Source organism: Harmonia axyridis, chromosome 4, assembly GCF_914767665.1.
Source record: "Harmonia axyridis chromosome 4, icHarAxyr1.1, whole genome shotgun sequence".
Classification (NCBI taxonomy): domain Eukaryota; kingdom Metazoa; phylum Arthropoda; class Insecta; order Coleoptera; family Coccinellidae; genus Harmonia; species Harmonia axyridis.
In genome coordinates this window covers 19,201,607-19,219,307 of record NC_059504.1, presented here as the reverse complement: position 1 = coordinate 19,219,307, position 17,701 = coordinate 19,201,607, and the positions used below count along the sequence as shown (strand labels likewise).

The following is a 17,701-nucleotide window of genomic DNA, read 5'->3' as shown; positions in this document are numbered from 1 at the left end:
CTAATGTTGATTATAACATCCTCGGTAGTATAGTGGTCAGTATCCCCGCCTGTCACGCGGGTGACCGTGACTCGATTTCCGCCAGGGAGGATAATTTTTTTTATGTCTAAAATATTTTAGTCTGCAATGTCTTTTTGAATCCAGATACCGCTCTTTTCTGATGTTGATTATAACATCCTCGGTAGTATAGTGGTCAGTATCCCCGCCTGTCACGCGGGAGACCGTGACTCGATTTCCGCCAGGGAGGATAATTTTTTTTATGTCTAAAATATTTTAGTCTGCAATGTCTTTTTGAATCCAGATACCGCTCTCTTCTAATGTTGATTATAACATCCTCGGTAGTATAGTGGTCAGTATCCCCGCCTGTCACGCGGGAGACCGTGACTCGATTTCCGCCAGGGAGGATAATTTTTTTTATGTCTAAAATATTTTAGTCTGCAATGTCTTTTTGAATCCAGATACCGCTCTTTTCTGATGTTGATTATAACATCCTCGGTAGTAGAGGTGGTCAGTATCCCCGCCTGTCACGCGGGAGACCGTGACTCGATTTCCGCCAGGGAGGATAATTTTTTTTATGTCTAAAATATTTTAGTCTGCAATGTCTTTTTGAATCCAGATACCGCTCTTTTCTGATGTTGATTATAACATCCTCGGTAGTATAGTGGTCAGTATCCCCGCCTGTCACGCGGGAGACCGTGACTCGATTTCCGCCGGGGAGGATAATTTTTTTTATGTCTAAAATATTTTAGTCTGCAATGTCTTTTTGAATCCAGATACCGCTCTTTTCTGATGTTGATTATAACATCCTCGGTAGTATAGTGGTCAGTATCCCCGCCTGTCACGCGGGAGACCGTGACTCGATTTCCGCCAGGGAGGATAATTTTTTTTATGTCTAAAATATTTTAGTCTGCAATGTCTTTTTGAATCCAGATACCGCTCTCTTCTAATGTTGATTATAACATCCTCGGTAGTATAGTGGTCAGTATCCCCGCCTGTCACGCGGGAGACCGTGACTCGATTTCCGCCGGGGAGGATAATTTTTTTTATGTCTAAAATATTTTAGTCTGCAATGTCTTTTTGAATCCAGATACCGCTCTTTTCTGATGTTGATTATAACATCCTCGGTAGTATAGTGGTCAGTATCCCCGCCTGTCACGCGGGAGACCGTGACTCGATTTCCGCCAGGGAGGATAATTTTTTTTATGTCTAAAATATTTTAGTCTGCAATGTCTTTTTGAATCCAGATACCGCTCTTTTCTGATGCTGATTATAACATCCTCGGTAGTATATTTGTTTATTTGATATAAAGTTTCATACATATGTTAAAGAACAATCCTTACAAAACTTATCATAATATGTAATAAACAAGAATACATGACTTATTGCACAGAGAATCATGAACATACTGAAATACATTCAAATGACAATTCATAAAATAAATATCGATATTCATATCACAGTTTCAGATTGATGTAAATAAATAGGTAGATTGTTAAATAAATTAAGTTGTTAAATAAATAAAATAATTAAATAAATATATCACAAAATTCATGTTATCACATTTTCAAGTTCAAATGTTTCAAAAGAATTTGGGAAGTTGATAGGCAAACACTATAACTACATTTAGTGAAAAGATGTTGAATTTCACTATTAGTCAGACCGAGCACTTTAGAAAGAATTTTCGCGAACTTCACTTGTTCTTCTGTCACAATCATCTCACCGCTGCACCCAACGACGAATATTCCGAGATCTACAGGACATCTATGGATCTTCTCAAGTTCACCAACTATGTTGACATCCCTGACTACATTATCGACATTTTTATTGTCAATCTTGATCGTCGAGTTGACCGCATAGCGATTTCTCTTGATTTTTTCCTGAAGTCGGTAGTTCTGAATATGGGCGATGGCTACTTCGATCAGAATGATGCGATCTGGGTTTGACAGTTTCATCATGATGTCCGGTTTGTTGTGGTACATCTTCTTTTCCGTCAATATCTTGTGGCCTGCTCTGATGGAAATGCCCCTTCCTTGTTGTTCGTAATCTGCCATAAGAGTGGCTTTTCCGAACTGCAGGCCCATTATGATGTCTTCAGGGGCATTTGTGGTGGTGAGGATCGTTTTTAACAACCAATGTACAACATTATCGTGTCTTGAGATGTACATGTTGGTAGGGCAGGATGAAGTCACATGGTAAGCTGTTTCATTGTTACCACATCCACGTCTGCAAACTCGGGTACGTCCTGGGATGCAACCAAGTCCATGGAGTTGTTCTTCTGCTGCAGAGTGAAGTAGTGATAACCTCCAGCTTTCCATATAGGGAGATGTAAAAGCTGGGAAAGTGATTTTATTCCCTTCATCTGCTACTATCCTACCATAATTCATGTTTTCTGACCATTTCTCAATCAGATGGTCATGATGATGCTTCCTTATGACCTTGATAATGTTGTCGGAACTTTTCTTGTAGCTTCCCATTGGATATTGTTCTGTGTTGCAACCATATTTTTCCAGAACAAATTGGCAGTCGCTCAGAGGATTTCTCCATCCGGCACCTTGAAGGGATTTGTAGGCTTCGTACACATTTGTCATGTCGGGATGGGACTGCAAGTAGATTCCTTTCCTGATGTAATGAATTTCAGTTTCAATTTCAACTGATTTCATTCCCAGGCCGCCCATGAGAGGGCTTAAGTAGACACGGGCATTCGATGTTGTTTTGCCTTTCATGTCGTAATCTACTAGCATTTTCCTAAACATTGTGTCCAAGTCCCTACAATTCTTCAAGGTTGTCGCTCGCTTTTCTTCAGGAAATAAGTTACCCAGAACATATATCGCAGCTGGTATTATCGAGCTGTTGAAAAGTTGGATTTTCTGTCTGGTTGTTAAATTCGATCCAAATATTGTTTCGGATTTTTGCCTAATTTTTTCGGTGATGTTCTCCAAATTGACGGTGGTGTCTCTTTCTAATTGGGCCAGTCCTAAGTATGTGTATCCTTCTTTGATTTCAGGAAGGAAAGGAACATCGTTCACATCCTCTTGGGGTTCTAAGCCTTTCCTCGAATAAATGCCACACTTATTCACATTTAGAGAGAGTCCAATTTCAGCAGAACATTTTTCCAACTCCTTCGTTATAATTTTCATTCTCTGCTTGGTATTTGCATGGCACTTTATGTCATCCATAAATGCCAAGATGTCGTGTTGACCTCGTGTGGACTTCATGATTGTTGGGCTGGTCTTAATATGATCAATGATGCCTGCACTAATCAGAATGAAGAGTAGAGGGCTGATTGAATCACCCTGGTACACTCCTCTCTTGACATATATCGGGTTTGTCTTGTCCTTACCGATTTTTATTTGAACAGACCACAGGTTCATGGAGCCTCTGAGTACCTTCTTGATGTTTTGGTCTAGAGGTAAATTTCCAATCAACCTTTTGAGTTGCCTGTGTGAGATGGAGTCGTATGCCTTTTTGAAGTCGTACCAGGCTGAATAGTTCTTCTTTCTCCTCATTCTTGCTAGCTGCGTCACTGACTTGTCCACAAGCATACCATGGATTGTTCCCCATATGTGTTGTCTGGCCAGTTGTTCCTTCGGGATTGCCCATTCTGGGAGGTGGTTTTTCAGGATGGAAGCTATCGTCGATGTCAGAATTTTGTACTCAGTGTTTAGCAGAGCTATTGGCCGATAATTGGCTGGATCGTTTTCATCGCCTTTCTTGTGAACCAGCACAATATTTGCCCTCACATCTGCTTCACTCAAATCTTGTTTTCCTCGTACTATAGAAATAATAATTTTTTTCAAATATTCTTTAGCACAAGGAAGAACTTTGTAGAGGTAATTTGGAATGCAATCTTCTCCGGGGCTCTTCCAAGGGGATGTTTTGGTGATTGCTTCATTGATGATTCTTTCCAAATTTTGTTCCTCTAACTGTCCACTGTAGTCGCGTCCATTGGTGAATTTTTGGAATTTTTGCAGCCATGAATTGAAGATGGGAGTTTCATGGCTTTCATTACACTGAGTATACATTTTCGTGTAATGTTCAGTCACCACTGATGGTTCTGGACTTGCAACCACAGATTTTTCCAAAATTTTCATCGACGGTCTGTTGTTGAAAAGGTACCTAATTTTCTGGGCTTGGGCTTGCTTCCTCTGATGTTCGGCTTTTTCCTTCAAGATCCTTATCCGGTCGTTCGTAGAAACAATGTACTGTTTCGGTTTCATTTTCAATTTTCGCATTTCCTCTACCTCGTCTTTCCACTGCTTTTTGAAAATGCCTCCTTTCCAGTTAACGACTGCTTCTGCGTTTTTAACCCGGAGTTCTAACGATTTGATTTTCTTTTCCGTTTTGATGTAAATCGGATCTTGTCGGTCGGTTTTCCCCAGGATGTGTTTTTGCAGGAGAAGGCCAGCTACATAAATTGTTTTCTTTATTTCCTTTCGTTTCTTAATATGAGAGACAAACCCATTTTCTATTTTGGAAATATTTTCTCCGAGTACCCGGTCTACGTATTCGATGTAATTCAAGTGACAGGGTCGTACGTAGAATTTTTTGATGCTCCGTTTTTTCTTTGGAATTCGCCGGAATAATGTATCGAATTTCGTCCTCACTTTTACAAGTTCAGATTCATTCAATTCCTTCAAACAAACGGTCGTCAAATCGTCACTTTCCGGGATGGTGTTATGGCATATGTCACCGTCTTGAGTCTGATTTATTGCACACTTCAGGGTTGACTCGATGGACGGATCCCGTTGTTGGGAGCGCTCGGCTTGAGATTCTTCCACATTTTGGGTTCGGGGGTCAATTTTAGTTGGAATGTTCTTTCCGTAATAAATTTCTGGGTATTTTTCTCTCAATTTGGTAGCAATTGCTTTTTCTGTTCTACCAGGAAATGCATTTAATATTGCTCTTATCCTTTTAGTCACCTGCTTTTCATCCCTGTTTATGTAAAGTTCCACAAGTCTTCTTTCTTCGTCACTGGTCCAACTGCTGGATTGTTTTGTTTTACACGGTTGTTCTGTGTTAATGGAATGTTTCAAATCCAAGCATTTCTTCTTTATAGATGGTAAAGATCGTTTTACCAGAGTTTGCTGCAGAATGTTGTGATCATCTACTGTGATAGGACCTGATTTGTTGGTGATGTAGTCCTGAATAATTTTAATTTCACTCACTGTCCATGTCGACATTCTGTTAATGTTCTAATCACTCGCGCATTAGACACTATATCCTTGTTTCACTACCCCTTAATATTGTTTTTTCACTTTAAACGAGATAGTTCGACTTTCACTTTGCACATCGAGCCCGAATTCCCGGTTAATATAAAAATTATCCAGAGCTCTTGCCCGCGCGTCTGCTCCCGGTGGAGTTTTACGTAAAAGTCCGGTAGTATATTTCTTTATTTGTTTCAGTCTCATACACTTCAAAATATATGCATACATAATGTCATTTATGAAACTAAACTATATCTCCGTTTGTTACAGGAAACCTCGCCTCGACGACGCTCCTCGGCCTCAGGTGGATGGACCGCGCTCGATATCACAGATTGGTAAGTATCATCAACGTTTAGATCTTAAGTATATACATAAACAGTATAAATAAAATTTTAAAATCACATTAGACATATTATCACATTGAATGTTACATCAAATATCACAGTCATTATCACAGTAAACATGTAAACTAACTACAAAATTAATAAACAAGTATTATCTAGGAAGTGTTTTCATTTTTCTCCCCATCGTAAATTTAATATTTTAAGTGCTTCAAAATTATATTGCTCGTGGAGACAGCGGCGCTGTAGGAGCTTCTGTTAATAAGTATTCTGATATTCAAATTGCTTAAGCCCATATTGGTCATTAATTTTTTAAAGTTCTTATGCTCCTCAGTGGCCACTATTTCCCCGAAGCAGCCAACAACAAATATGCCCAGGTGAACGGGGCAATGGTAGTTTGATCGCAGCGCATCCACCAGATTTAGGTCTCTGCTTGTCTCCTCCACATTTTGGTGGTCTATGTGTGTACAGCCATTGTCTGAATATCTCACCTTCTTGATTTTTTCTTGGAGCCTGTAGTTTTGCAGATGTGCAACTGAGATTTCCAGTACAATTATTTCCTCTGGATCATAGAGGTGTATGAAGATGTCTGGCTTGTTGTGGTGGAGTTGTTTTTCTGTAAGTATTTTACCTCCTGCTCTTATTTCCACCTTGCGTTTACCAAGGAAGTCCACACACAGGCAGGCCTTACCAAACTGTAGTTGAATCTCTTCTGGGGCTCCTAGGCCGCTAAGCAATGATTTAAGGACCCAATGGACTATGAAGTCATGCCTGGTGTTGTAGGCATCTTGGATGCAGGCACTACTAACATGATATGCTGTTTCACATTTGTCGCACCCCCTTCTGCAATTCCGTCTCCTTCCCGGAATTGATCCCAATCCATGTATTTGTTCTTCTGCTGCGCTATGGAGTAGAGAGAACCGCCAACTATCCATAAGTGGAGAAGTGTATGCTGGGACTTCCACATTGGACTGCTCTTGCATGAATATTTTCCCATAATGCATGTTCTTTGCCCACTCTTTTTGCAGTTGTTTGTAGAAAACATCTTCGATATGCTTCTTCAGGAATTTACAGTTTTTTGTGATTTTTTCTCCTGTATGTTCTACGTTTGGGCAGTTGTATTTAGAGACAACAAAATCATGATCGGTCAGTGGATTTCTCCACCCACCTCTCTGTAATTGTAGGAAACTTTCTTGTACCTCACGCATCTCTGGGTGTGATTTGATGTAAACTCCCCTCTTGACCATGTGAATTTCCGTCTCTACCTCAATCGACTTCACACCTACTCCTCCTCTACTAACTGGCAGATATACATGGTCATTAGATGTCGTTTTTCCTTTTATGTTGTACTCCACTAGGACTTTTCGCACCTCCTTATCAATTTCTCGACATTTCTTTAGGGTTGTGGCTCTCTTTTCATCAGGATATAGGTTACCCATAATGTAGATAATGCTGGGTATTACGGTGGTGTTATAAAGTTCAGCCTTCTGTGGGGTTGTTAACAATGATTCACAGATCTCCTTCGTTGTTTCTATCGCCTTGTTTTTGGTGGTTTCATAATTCCTGTCTGTATCCCTTTCAAGCTGTTCTATACCCAAATATTTGTAGCCATTTCTCACTTCTGGCAAGAATGAAGTCCCTTCCTCATCCTGTTCCTCTGTTCTGCTGTACATTCCGCATTTCTCTGAATTCAGCTGGAGTCCCAATTCCTTTGCACTGCGTTCTAATTCGCGGGTGATTGTTTGTAGTCCTTTTTTGGTTGCAGTGTGGCATTTTATATCGTCCATAAACGCTAATATTTGAAATCTTCCCGCAGTGTCTCTGTATACTCTCTTGCTGGTTTTCAGGTGCATGATTATACAAGCTGTTAATGTGATGAACAGCAGTGGGCTTATTGAGTCACCCTGTAGTATAGTGGTCAGTATCCCCGCCTGTCACGCGGGAGACCGGGGTTCGATTCCCCGCCGGGGAGGATAATTTTTTTGATGTCTAAAATATTTTAGTCTGCAATGTCTTTTTGAATCCAGATACTGCTCTTTTCTGATGTTGATTATAACATCCTCGGTAGTATAGTGGTCAGTATCCCCGCCTGTCAGACATTCCCAATGAGACACCGAACAGGTAAGACGTGTCTTGAACGCTCCGTAAGTACTTGAGCCAGTAGTGTAAGTACCTGAGTATCCATTGTGAATAGTCAGAAAACCAACCTGAATTCCAAACGAAAGTTTAAAGTGAACAGTGACAGTGTAGTGACTAGTGTATATTACAAGGGGGTTTCCCCTTGTAGTGCTTTTTCTCCTCCAAGATGGAGCAAAAAAAGTTCCCCATTTCCCACAAAAGACGCAAAGTGAGCGACAGTACGAATGATGATTTTAAACACCCAGGAAACGCAAAACACCCGAAATTCGACCATAAAAGAGATGTTCATACTTCGAATAGCTTCGAAGTACTAACAACCGAAGATGAGCATATGGAAGTTGACAATGGACAACCGATTACACATCCCCAAATGAAAGTGAACCCCAAAAGAATTCCACCTATCGTTCTCCACGGTAAAATCGAGGATCACCAAACCTTTACGAAAAACTTGAAAGATCTATGTAAAGGAAAATACTTCATAAAATATAGAGAATATACTACAAATATTTTTATGGACAATATGGAGGACTACAATAAAGTGTTAGACGCCTTCAAGAAAGAGGATGATGTAGACTGTCATACATTCACAACAAAAGAACAAAAAACCCATGCATTTGTTCTATATGGCTTGGAGAACAAACCTGAAACAAGAGAAATTGCAGAAGATCTTCTTACGAATTCTATCCCCGTTCAAAAAGTGTTCCTCATGAACGGTACTAAACAACCGTGTTACATGGTTGTTACAAATAATAAAGTTACTTTGAGGAAATTACAAAAAGATATAAAGGTTCTCTTATACACCCGAATCAGATGGGGTAGAGTACATAAGAAGAGGGAAATAATAATGTGCCATCGTTGCCAATCACATGGGCATGCAACAGCAAACTGCTACTCTAAGCCCGTTTGCCTGAAATGTGCAGAAAATCATCTAACGAAGGATTGTTTGAAGCCCAAGGACACTCCAGCAAGATGTTACAACTGCAACAAGGATCACCCGGCCAACTACTTGAAGTGCGAAGCATATCTCAATCTTCTTGAAAAAAGAAAATTAAGAAGAGAACCTTTGAAACAAAAAATTCTACCACCAGCACCCCTACCAACACACAACGTCTGGGAAGAACGGATGAAGATGCGTGAGAAAAACAGAACACCACTTGAAGGCGAAACACAAAGATCAAACGAAGAAACAGGTAAAAATATCTTCAACGATCTTAAAAATGAATTCAATAAATTGAACGAATACATCGATATCAATAAATGTCTGTTGTCAATTAGGCAACTTAATCAAAAACTAGCACTTTCCAGAAATCCATCGGAAAGGTTCAATTTATTCAATTGCTTCATCTCCAACTTAGAAAACCATGGTTTCTAAGTATTATCTTTGTACATGGAATTGTAACGGGATTAGAAACAAATCTCAAGAATTAATTCATTTTCTCAATGAACATAAAATAGATATAATGTCACTTAATGAAACCAAATTGGATTCCAATGATAAATTTTCAATGAGGGGTTATCATATTCTCAGAAATGATCGCAATAGTAATGGAGGAGGCGTCGCATTGCTTATCAGGCAAGGAATTCCATTCGTGGAATTACCGAAAATACATTGTTCTATAGAAAACGTAGGCATCTTACTTGATAACAAAATTTCTCTTTTTTCTATTTACAACCCTCCTTCAAACTACTTTAATGACGGTTGCATCAATAAACTCATAAATAACAACGACAAGTCCATTATTTTCGGTGATTTCAACGCCCGTCATACTATCTGGGGAGACAGATCTTCGAATAGAAACGGAAACACCCTATTCAAATACCTTTACGATAATCCTTCCTGTACATTAAATTTCACAGAAGAACATACCTATTACCCCTATAACAATTCTTCCTCATCTAAATTAGACTTAGTCCTTAGCAAGAATATACCTCATTTATCTAAACCCATTAACCTAGCCGAACTTTCAAGTGACCATAACCCTATTGTATTCACATTAGCAAGTAATGGAATGAAAAATGAGAAAATGACATTTGACTACAGCAAAACCGACTGGTACAAGTATAGATATATAATCAATAAAGAACTTGAAATTAACAATAATATAACTTCCATTGAAACTTTGGAACAAGAAATCCTGAAATTTACGGATACCTTGATATTAGGACGAAATTCGACAACCAAAAAAATACCCTCCGTTCCATTTCATCAAAAACTCCCACCAGAAATCATCATTTTGATAAGAACTAGAAATTTCTATAGAAAACGTTGGCAAAAATACAGGAACTGGCAAGATAAAACAGAAATGAATAAATTAACCACTGAAATTCGTTCTCAAATTACAACATACAGACGCGAAACCTGGAACGACAAAATACAAAAATTAAATACAAAAGACAATAGCTTATGGAAAATGACTAAAACCTTAAAGACAAGACAATCTATAATTCCCCCACTAACACATGATACGATACGCTACACGAATGACGTAGAAAAAACCGAAATCCTAGCAAAAGTATTCGAAGAATCTCACAACATAGTTCAAAGCAATGAAGGTCAGTTAGAAATAGAAAATTCAGTCAATGAATTTCTATCACATGATCACAACGAAAATTTCGAAACATATATTACCTCTCCGAAAGAATTAAAAGACCTCATCAAAAAATTACCGAACAATAAATCCTCAGGCCTGGACGGAGTCGATAATAGATTACTCAAAAACCTACCTAAAAAAGCTACCGTTCAACTAATGTATATTATCAATGCAATCCTTATGCTCTCATATTGGCCAAATTCTTGGAAAAAGAGTCTTGTAATACCTATACCAAAAAAAGGAAAGAATCATAACCAACCCACAAGCTATAGACCTATCAGTCTATTGTCAACTATTAGCAAAGTAGCAGAAAAAATTGTCTTGAATCGACTTGATAAATCTTTAAAAAAATCAAACATGCGGAACCCTTATCAATTCGGTTTCAAGAAAAAACATAACACTGTACTTCAAATATCCAGAATCGTCACCGACATCATAACGAATTTCAACAAATCAAAAAACACAGTAATGCTGCTTCTAGACATAGAAAAAGCTTTTGATAAAGTCTGGCTCGAGGGTCTATTGTTCAAACTGATCAAACTTGAAACTCCCCCACCCTTAATCAAACTTTTACACTCCTACTTAAATAACAGATCATTTGTGGTTAAAGTTCAGAATACACTATCCCAATCAAAAAACGTCACAGCGGGTGTCCCACAAGGCTCAGTCCTTGGCCCCATACTTTTCAACATTTTCATTCATGATTTCCCAGAATACCCTAATACAAAAATTGCACTATTTGCGGATGACGCGGCTATTTACACACATTCCCACTACGCCCAAGCATCAAACTCACTTTTAAGAAACCACTTCTTACAAATTCAAAAATTTTATAAGAAATGGAAAATAACCTTGAATGTAAGCAAAACAGAACAAATCATATTCACCCGTAAATTCACCAATAACAAGATATTCACTCCAATAAGAATAGGAAATCATTTAATAACCCCCAAAAACTCAGTGAGATATCTTGGTGTTCAATTAGACAGTAGACTTAACTTCCACGAACACATCAAAAACTCAGTCTGCAAAGCCTATGTATCACTAAAATATTTATATCCTTTATTGAAAAGAAGAAGCAATCTAAATAATAAAAACAAAAAACTCCTATACACTGCTATGATGAGACCGATAATAACGTACGCCGCACCAGTTTTTTCCCACCTGAAGAATTCCCCCTTGAAGCCTCTACAAATATTTCAAAATAAGGTACTCAGATTAATTACCAATAGTAATAGATATACCAGAATCAAGGACTTACATAAAAAAACAGAACTTGAAACAATAACAAAATACATACATAGAATTTCTAACCATTTCTACGAAAAGCAATGCCAAGCCAGCGACATAACACAAAAAATTACACACTTAAGAATTAATAACATTGACTCCTCTTTCAAACATAAACTGCCATATCAAAATCTAGCGATCTTTGGTAGAGCTAACGTACAACCTTAATATGATAACCCCTTAAAACTGAATTTTCTAAAACAGGTTTTTTATCTTTATTTTCCTGTAAATCCACCTAACTGTATCTGTATGTATATACCAATTTAACTATTTGAATCAACACTATGACTTTTCACCTATCTTCAACTATTGTAAGGTCAAATTCGACCGCTCCGTAATTTAACAACAGTGTAAGCATGTATGCAGGAACTGTGTATTGATAATAATTGCTAACTTGTAAAGGCGGATGTGCCTGAGAGATATTTTTGTATATAATTTTCGAAATAAATATTTTTTGACTTTTGACTTTTGATCCCCGCCTGTCACGCGGGAGACCGGGGTTCGATTCCCCGCCGGGGAGGATGATTTTTTTTATGTCTAAAATATTTTAGTCTGCAATGTCATTTTGAATCCAAATACTGCTCTTTTCTGATGTTGATTATAACATCCTCGGTAGTATAGTGGTCAGTATCCCCGCCTGTCACGCGGGAGACCGGGGTTCGATTCCCCGCCGGGGAGGATGATTTTTTTGATGTCTAAAATATTTTAGTCTGCAATGTCTTTTTGAATCCAAATACTGCTCTTTTCTGATGTTGATTATAACATCCTCGGTAGTATATTTCTTTATTTGTTTCAGCTTCATACATCTCATAAAAATGTTACTTATGAAACTAACAATATTGTCGCTTTTCAGAGACACATCGGATGCCAGCCACCCCCAGTCGCCTGAGAGTGTGGACCTCTACTATTTTGTGAGTATAATACAAACATATATACATATAATACAAACAGTTTGTAAATTAGTTATTGTAAATAAAATGTACAAATATAAATATAAAAATTGACTATACATTTTTGTTTTTCTATCACAGTTTGTTGTTCCCTATCACAGCTAAAGACTTAGATGTTTGAGCAAAATATTTGTTGTGGAGACTGCTACACTATACGAGCACTTATTAATTAATGATCTCATTTCAAAGTTCGTTAACCCTAGTTGTTTCAATAGTTTCTGGAAGTTTATGTGCTCCTCGGTGTTCAGCACCTCTCCATAGCATCCAACCACAAATATGCCCAGATGTACGGGGCAATGGTACTGGGACTCCAGTTCTCTGACCAAGTTGAGATCCCTGCCGACTGTCTCGCAGTTCGTGTGGTCGATGTGCGCCACGCCATTCACGGAGTATCTAATCTTTTTGATTTTTTCTTGGGTCCTGATGTTCTGAACGTGAGCCACTGCAATTTCAAAAATGTATATAACATCTGGATTTGTAAATCTTACCATGATGTCTGGCTTATTATGGTGAATCTTCTCCGTGAACATACTGCCTCCTGCTCGCACTATTATCTTGCGTCCCCTGGTCTCGAAGGTTGGGTTGCATGATACTTTACCAAACGGAAAGTTTGCCAGGATTTCTTGAGGGGCATCTTGGTTCAGTAGGATGAATTTCAGAACCCAGTGGACAACGTAGTCATGCCTAGTCGTGTAGGCGCCTATAATGCATCCACTGCTCACATGGTATGCAGTTTCATTTGCTGTGTTGCATCGTCTGCATTTTCTGGATCTTCCCGCTGTCCCTCCAAGGCCGTGGAGCTGTTCTTCTGCAGCGGAGTGTAGCAAGGAAAAACGCCAGTGGTCCATTAATGGGGATGTGTAAGCAGGAAATTCGATGATTTTCTTTTCTTTAAGTACAACCTTCCCATAATGCATGTCCTGGGACCATTCAGCTTCTAGTTCTTCTTGAAATTTTTGATATATATGTTCCTTCACGATTTTACAGTTTTGTTTCAGATTTTCCTGCTGGTAATTTATAGTTGGACATTTATATTTATTCATTACAAAATCGTGGTCGCTGATGGGGTTTCTCCACCCTGCCACCTTCAACGCCTCATATCTCTTCCTTGTTTCAATTAAGTCGGTATGTGACTTAAGATATATACCTCTCCTGGCTAGTTGGATTTCAGTTTCCAGCTCGATGCTTTTCAGCACTTTCGAGAGAATTTTCGCGAACTTCACATGTTCTTCTGTCACAATCATCTCACCGCTGCACCCAACGACGAATATTCCTAGATCTACAGGACATCTATGGATCTTCTCAAGTTCACCAACTATGTTGACATCTCTGACTACATTATCGACATTTTTATTGTCAATCTTGATCGTCGAGTTGACCGCATAGCGATTTCTCTTGATTTTTTCCTGAAGTCGGTAGTTCTGGATATGGGCGATGGCTACTTCGATCAGAATGATGCGATCTGGGTTTGACAGTTTGATCATGATGTCCGGTTTGTTGTGGTACATCTTCTTTTCCGTCAATATCTTGTGGCCTGCTCTGATGGAAATGCCCCTTCCTTGTTGTTCGTAATCTGCCATAAGAGTGGCTTTTCCGAACTGCAGGCCCATTATGATGTCTTCAGGGGCATTTGTGGTGGTGAGGATCGTTTTTAACAACCAATGAACAACATTATCATGCCTTGAGATATACATGTTGGTAGGGCAGGATGAAGTCACATGGTAAGCTGTTTCATTGTTACCACATCCACGTCTGCAAACTCGGGTACGTCCTGGGATGCAACCAAGTCCATGGAGTTGTTCTTCTGCTGCAGAGTGAAGTAGTGATAACCTCCAGCTGTCCATATAGGGAGATGTAAAAGCTGGGAAAGTGATTTTATTCCCTTCATCTGCTACTATCCTACCATAATTCATGTTTTCTGACCATTTCTCAATCAGATGGTCATGATGATGCTTCCTTATGACCTTGATAATGTTGTCGGAACTTTTCTTGTAGCTTCCCATTGGATATTGTTCTGTGTTGCAACCATATTTTTCCAGAACAAATTGGCAGTCGCTCAGAGGATTTCTCCATCCGGCACCTTGAAGGGATTTGTAGGCTTCGTACACATTTGTCATGTCGGGATGGGACTGCAAGTAGATTCCTTTCCTGATGTAATGAATTTCAGTTTCAATTTCAACTGATTTCATTCCCAGGCCGCCCATGAGAGGGCTTAAGTAGACACGGGCATTCGATGTTGTTTTGCCTTTCATGTCGTAATCTACTAGCATTTTCCTAAACATTGTGTCCAAGTCCCTGCAATTCTTCAAGGTTGTCGCTCGCTTTTCTTCAGGAAATAAGTTACCCAGAACATATATCGCAGCTGGTATTATTGAGCTGTTGAAAAGTTGGATTTTCTGTCTGGTTGTTAAATTCGATTCAAATATTGTTTCGGATTTTTGCCTAATTTTTTCGGTGATGTTCTCCAAATTGACGGTGGTGTCTCTTTCTAATTGGGCCAGTCCTAAGTATGTGTATCCTTCTTTGATTTCAGGAAGGAAAGGAACATCGTTCACATCCTCTTGGGGTTCTAAGCCTTTCCTCGAATAAATGCCACACTTATTCACATTTAGAGAGAGTCCAATTTCAGCAGAACATTTTTCCAACTCCGTCGTTATAATTTTCATGCTCTGCTTGGTATTTGCATGGCACTTTATGTCATCCATAAATGCCAAGATGTCGTGTTGACCTCTTGTGGACTTCATGATTGTTGGGCTGGTCTTAATATGATCAATGATGCCTGCACTAATCAGAATGAAGAGTAGAGGGCTGATTGAATCACCCTGGTACACTCCCCTCTTGACATATATCGGGTTTGTCTTGTCCTTACCGATTTTTATTTGAACAGACCACAGGTTCATGGAGCCTCTGAGTACCTTCTTGATGTTTTGGTCTAGAGGTAAATTTCCAATCAACCTTTTGAGTTGCCTGTGTGAGATGGAGTCGTATGCCTTTTTGAAGTCGTACCAGGCTGAATAATTTTTCTTTCTCCTCATTCTTGCTAGCTGCGTCACTGACTTGTCCACAAGCATACCATGGATTGTTCCCCATATGTGTTGTCTGGCCAGTTGTTCCTTTGGGATTGCCCATTCTGGGAGGTGGTTTTTCAGGATGGAAGCTATCGTCGATGTCAGAATTTTGTACTCAGTGTTTAGTAGAGCTATTGGCCGATAATTGGCTGGATCGTTTTCATCGCCTTTCTTGTGAACCATCACAATATTTGCCCTCACATCTGCTTCACTCAAATCTTGTTTTCCTCGTACTATAGAAATAATAAATTTTTTCAAATATTCTTTAGCACAAGGAAGAACTTTGTAGAGGTAATTTGGAATGCAATCTTCTCCGGGGCTCTTCCAAGGGGATGTTTTGGTGATTGCTTCATTGATGATTCTTTCCAAATTTTGTTCCTCTAACTGTCCACTGTAGTCGCGTCCATTGGTGAATTTTTGGAATTTTTGCAGCCATGAATTGAAGATGGGAGTTTCATGGCTTTCATTACACTGAGTATACATTTTCGTGTAATATTCAGTCACCACTGATGGTTCTGGACTTGCAACCACAGATTTTTGCAAGATTTTCATCGACGGTCTGTTGTTGAATAAGTACCTAATTTTCTGGGCTTGGGCTTGCTTCCTCTGATGTTCGGCTTTTTCCTTTAAGATCCTTATCCGGTCGTTCGTAGAAACAATGTACTGTTTCGGTTTCATTTTCAATTTTCGCATTTCCTCAACCTCGTCTTTCCACTGCTTTTTGAAAATGCCTCCTTTCCAGTTTACGACTGCTTCTGCGTTTTTAACCCGGAGTTCTAACGATTTGATTTTCTTCTCCGTTTTGATGTAAATCGGATCTTGTCGGTCGGTTTTCCCCAGGATGTGTTTTTGCAGGAGAAGGCCAGCTACATAAATTGTTTTCTTTATTTCCTTTCGTTTCTTAATATGAGAGAAAAACCCATTTTCTATTTTGGAAATATTTTCTCCGAGTACCCGGTCTACATATTCGATGTAATTCAAGTGACAGGGTCGTACGTAGAATTTTTTGATGTTCCGTTTTTTCTTAGGAATTCGCCGGAATAGTGTATCGAATTTCGTCCTCACTTTTACAAGTTCAGATTCATTCAATTCCTTCAAACAAACGGTCGTCAAATCGTCACTTGCCGGGATGGTGTTATGGCATATGTCACCGTCTTGAGTCTGATTTATTGCGCACTTCAGGGTAGACTCGATGGACGGTTCCCGTTGTTGGGAGCGCTCGGCTTGAGATTCTTCCACATTTTGGGTTTCATTCTCAGTTGGAATATTCTTTCCGTAATAAATTTCCGGGTATTTGTCTCTCAATTTGGTAGCAAGTGCTTTTTCTGTTCTACCAGGAAATGCATGTATTATAGCTTTTATCCTTTTAGTCACCTGCTTTTCGTCCCTGTTGATGTAATGTTCCACAAGTCTTCTTTCTTCGTCACTGGTCCAACTGCTGGATTGTTTTATTCTACACGGTTGGTCTGTGTTAATTGAATGTTTCAAATCCAAGCATTTCTTCTTTATAGATGGTAAAGATCTTTTTACCAGAGTTTGCTGCAGAATTTTGTGATCATCTACTGTGATAGGACCTGATTTGTTGGTGATGTAGTCCTGAATAATTTTAATTTCACACACTGTCCATGCCGACATTCTGTTAATGTTCTAATCACTCGCGCATTAGACACTATATCCTTGTTTCACTACCCCTTAATATTGTTTTTTCACTTTAAACGAGATAGTTCGACTTTCACTTTGCACATCGAGCCCGAATTCCCGGTTAATATAAAAATTATCCAGAGCTCTTGCCCGCGCGTCTGCTCCTGGTGGAGTTTTACGTAAAAAGTGGGTAGTATAGTGGTCAGTATCCCCGCCTGTCACGCGGGAGACCGGGGTTCGATTCCCCGCCGGGGAGGATGATTTTTTTGATGTCTAAAATATTTTAGTCTGCAATGTCTTTTTGAATCCAGATACTGCTCTTTTCTGATGTTGATTATAACATCCTCGGTAGTATATTTGTTTATTTGATATAAAGTTTCATACATATGTTAAAGAACAATCCTTACAAAACTTATCATAATATGTAATAAACAAGAATACATGACTTATTGCACAGAGAATCATGAACATACTGAA

General features: G+C 39.0%; 2 protein-coding genes and 1 non-coding gene across 3 annotated transcripts; 1 reads left to right on the top strand and 2 right to left on the bottom strand.

The window, feature by feature from the left end:
- Positions 1–1,556: 1,556 nt before the first annotated feature.
- Positions 1,557–5,180, bottom strand: LOC123677889. Its single transcript, XM_045614619.1, has one exon. It carries the CDS (start codon positions 5,178–5,180, stop codon positions 1,557–1,559), a length of 3,624 nt encoding a protein of 1,207 aa, XP_045470575.1.
- Positions 5,181–5,739: 559 nt separating this feature from the next.
- Positions 5,740–7,398, bottom strand: LOC123677886. Its single transcript, XM_045614614.1, has one exon. It carries the CDS (start codon positions 7,396–7,398, stop codon positions 5,740–5,742), a length of 1,659 nt encoding a protein of 552 aa, XP_045470570.1.
- A 4,773-nt stretch (positions 7,399–12,171) lies between these two features.
- Positions 12,172–12,243, top strand: Trnad-guc. Its single transcript has one exon. It is a non-coding gene; the product is annotated as a tRNA-Asp (tRNA).
- The last annotated feature ends 5,458 nt before the right edge of the window (positions 12,244–17,701 follow it).

Excerpts from the sequence above, each read along its gene's own strand:
- LOC123677889 (XM_045614619.1), bottom strand. The coding sequence starts at position 5,180 with ATGTCGACATGGACAGTGAGTGAAATTAAAATTATTCAGGACTACATC.
- LOC123677886 (XM_045614614.1), bottom strand. The coding sequence starts at position 7,398 with ATGCACCTGAAAACCAGCAAGAGAGTATACAGAGACACTGCGGGAAGA.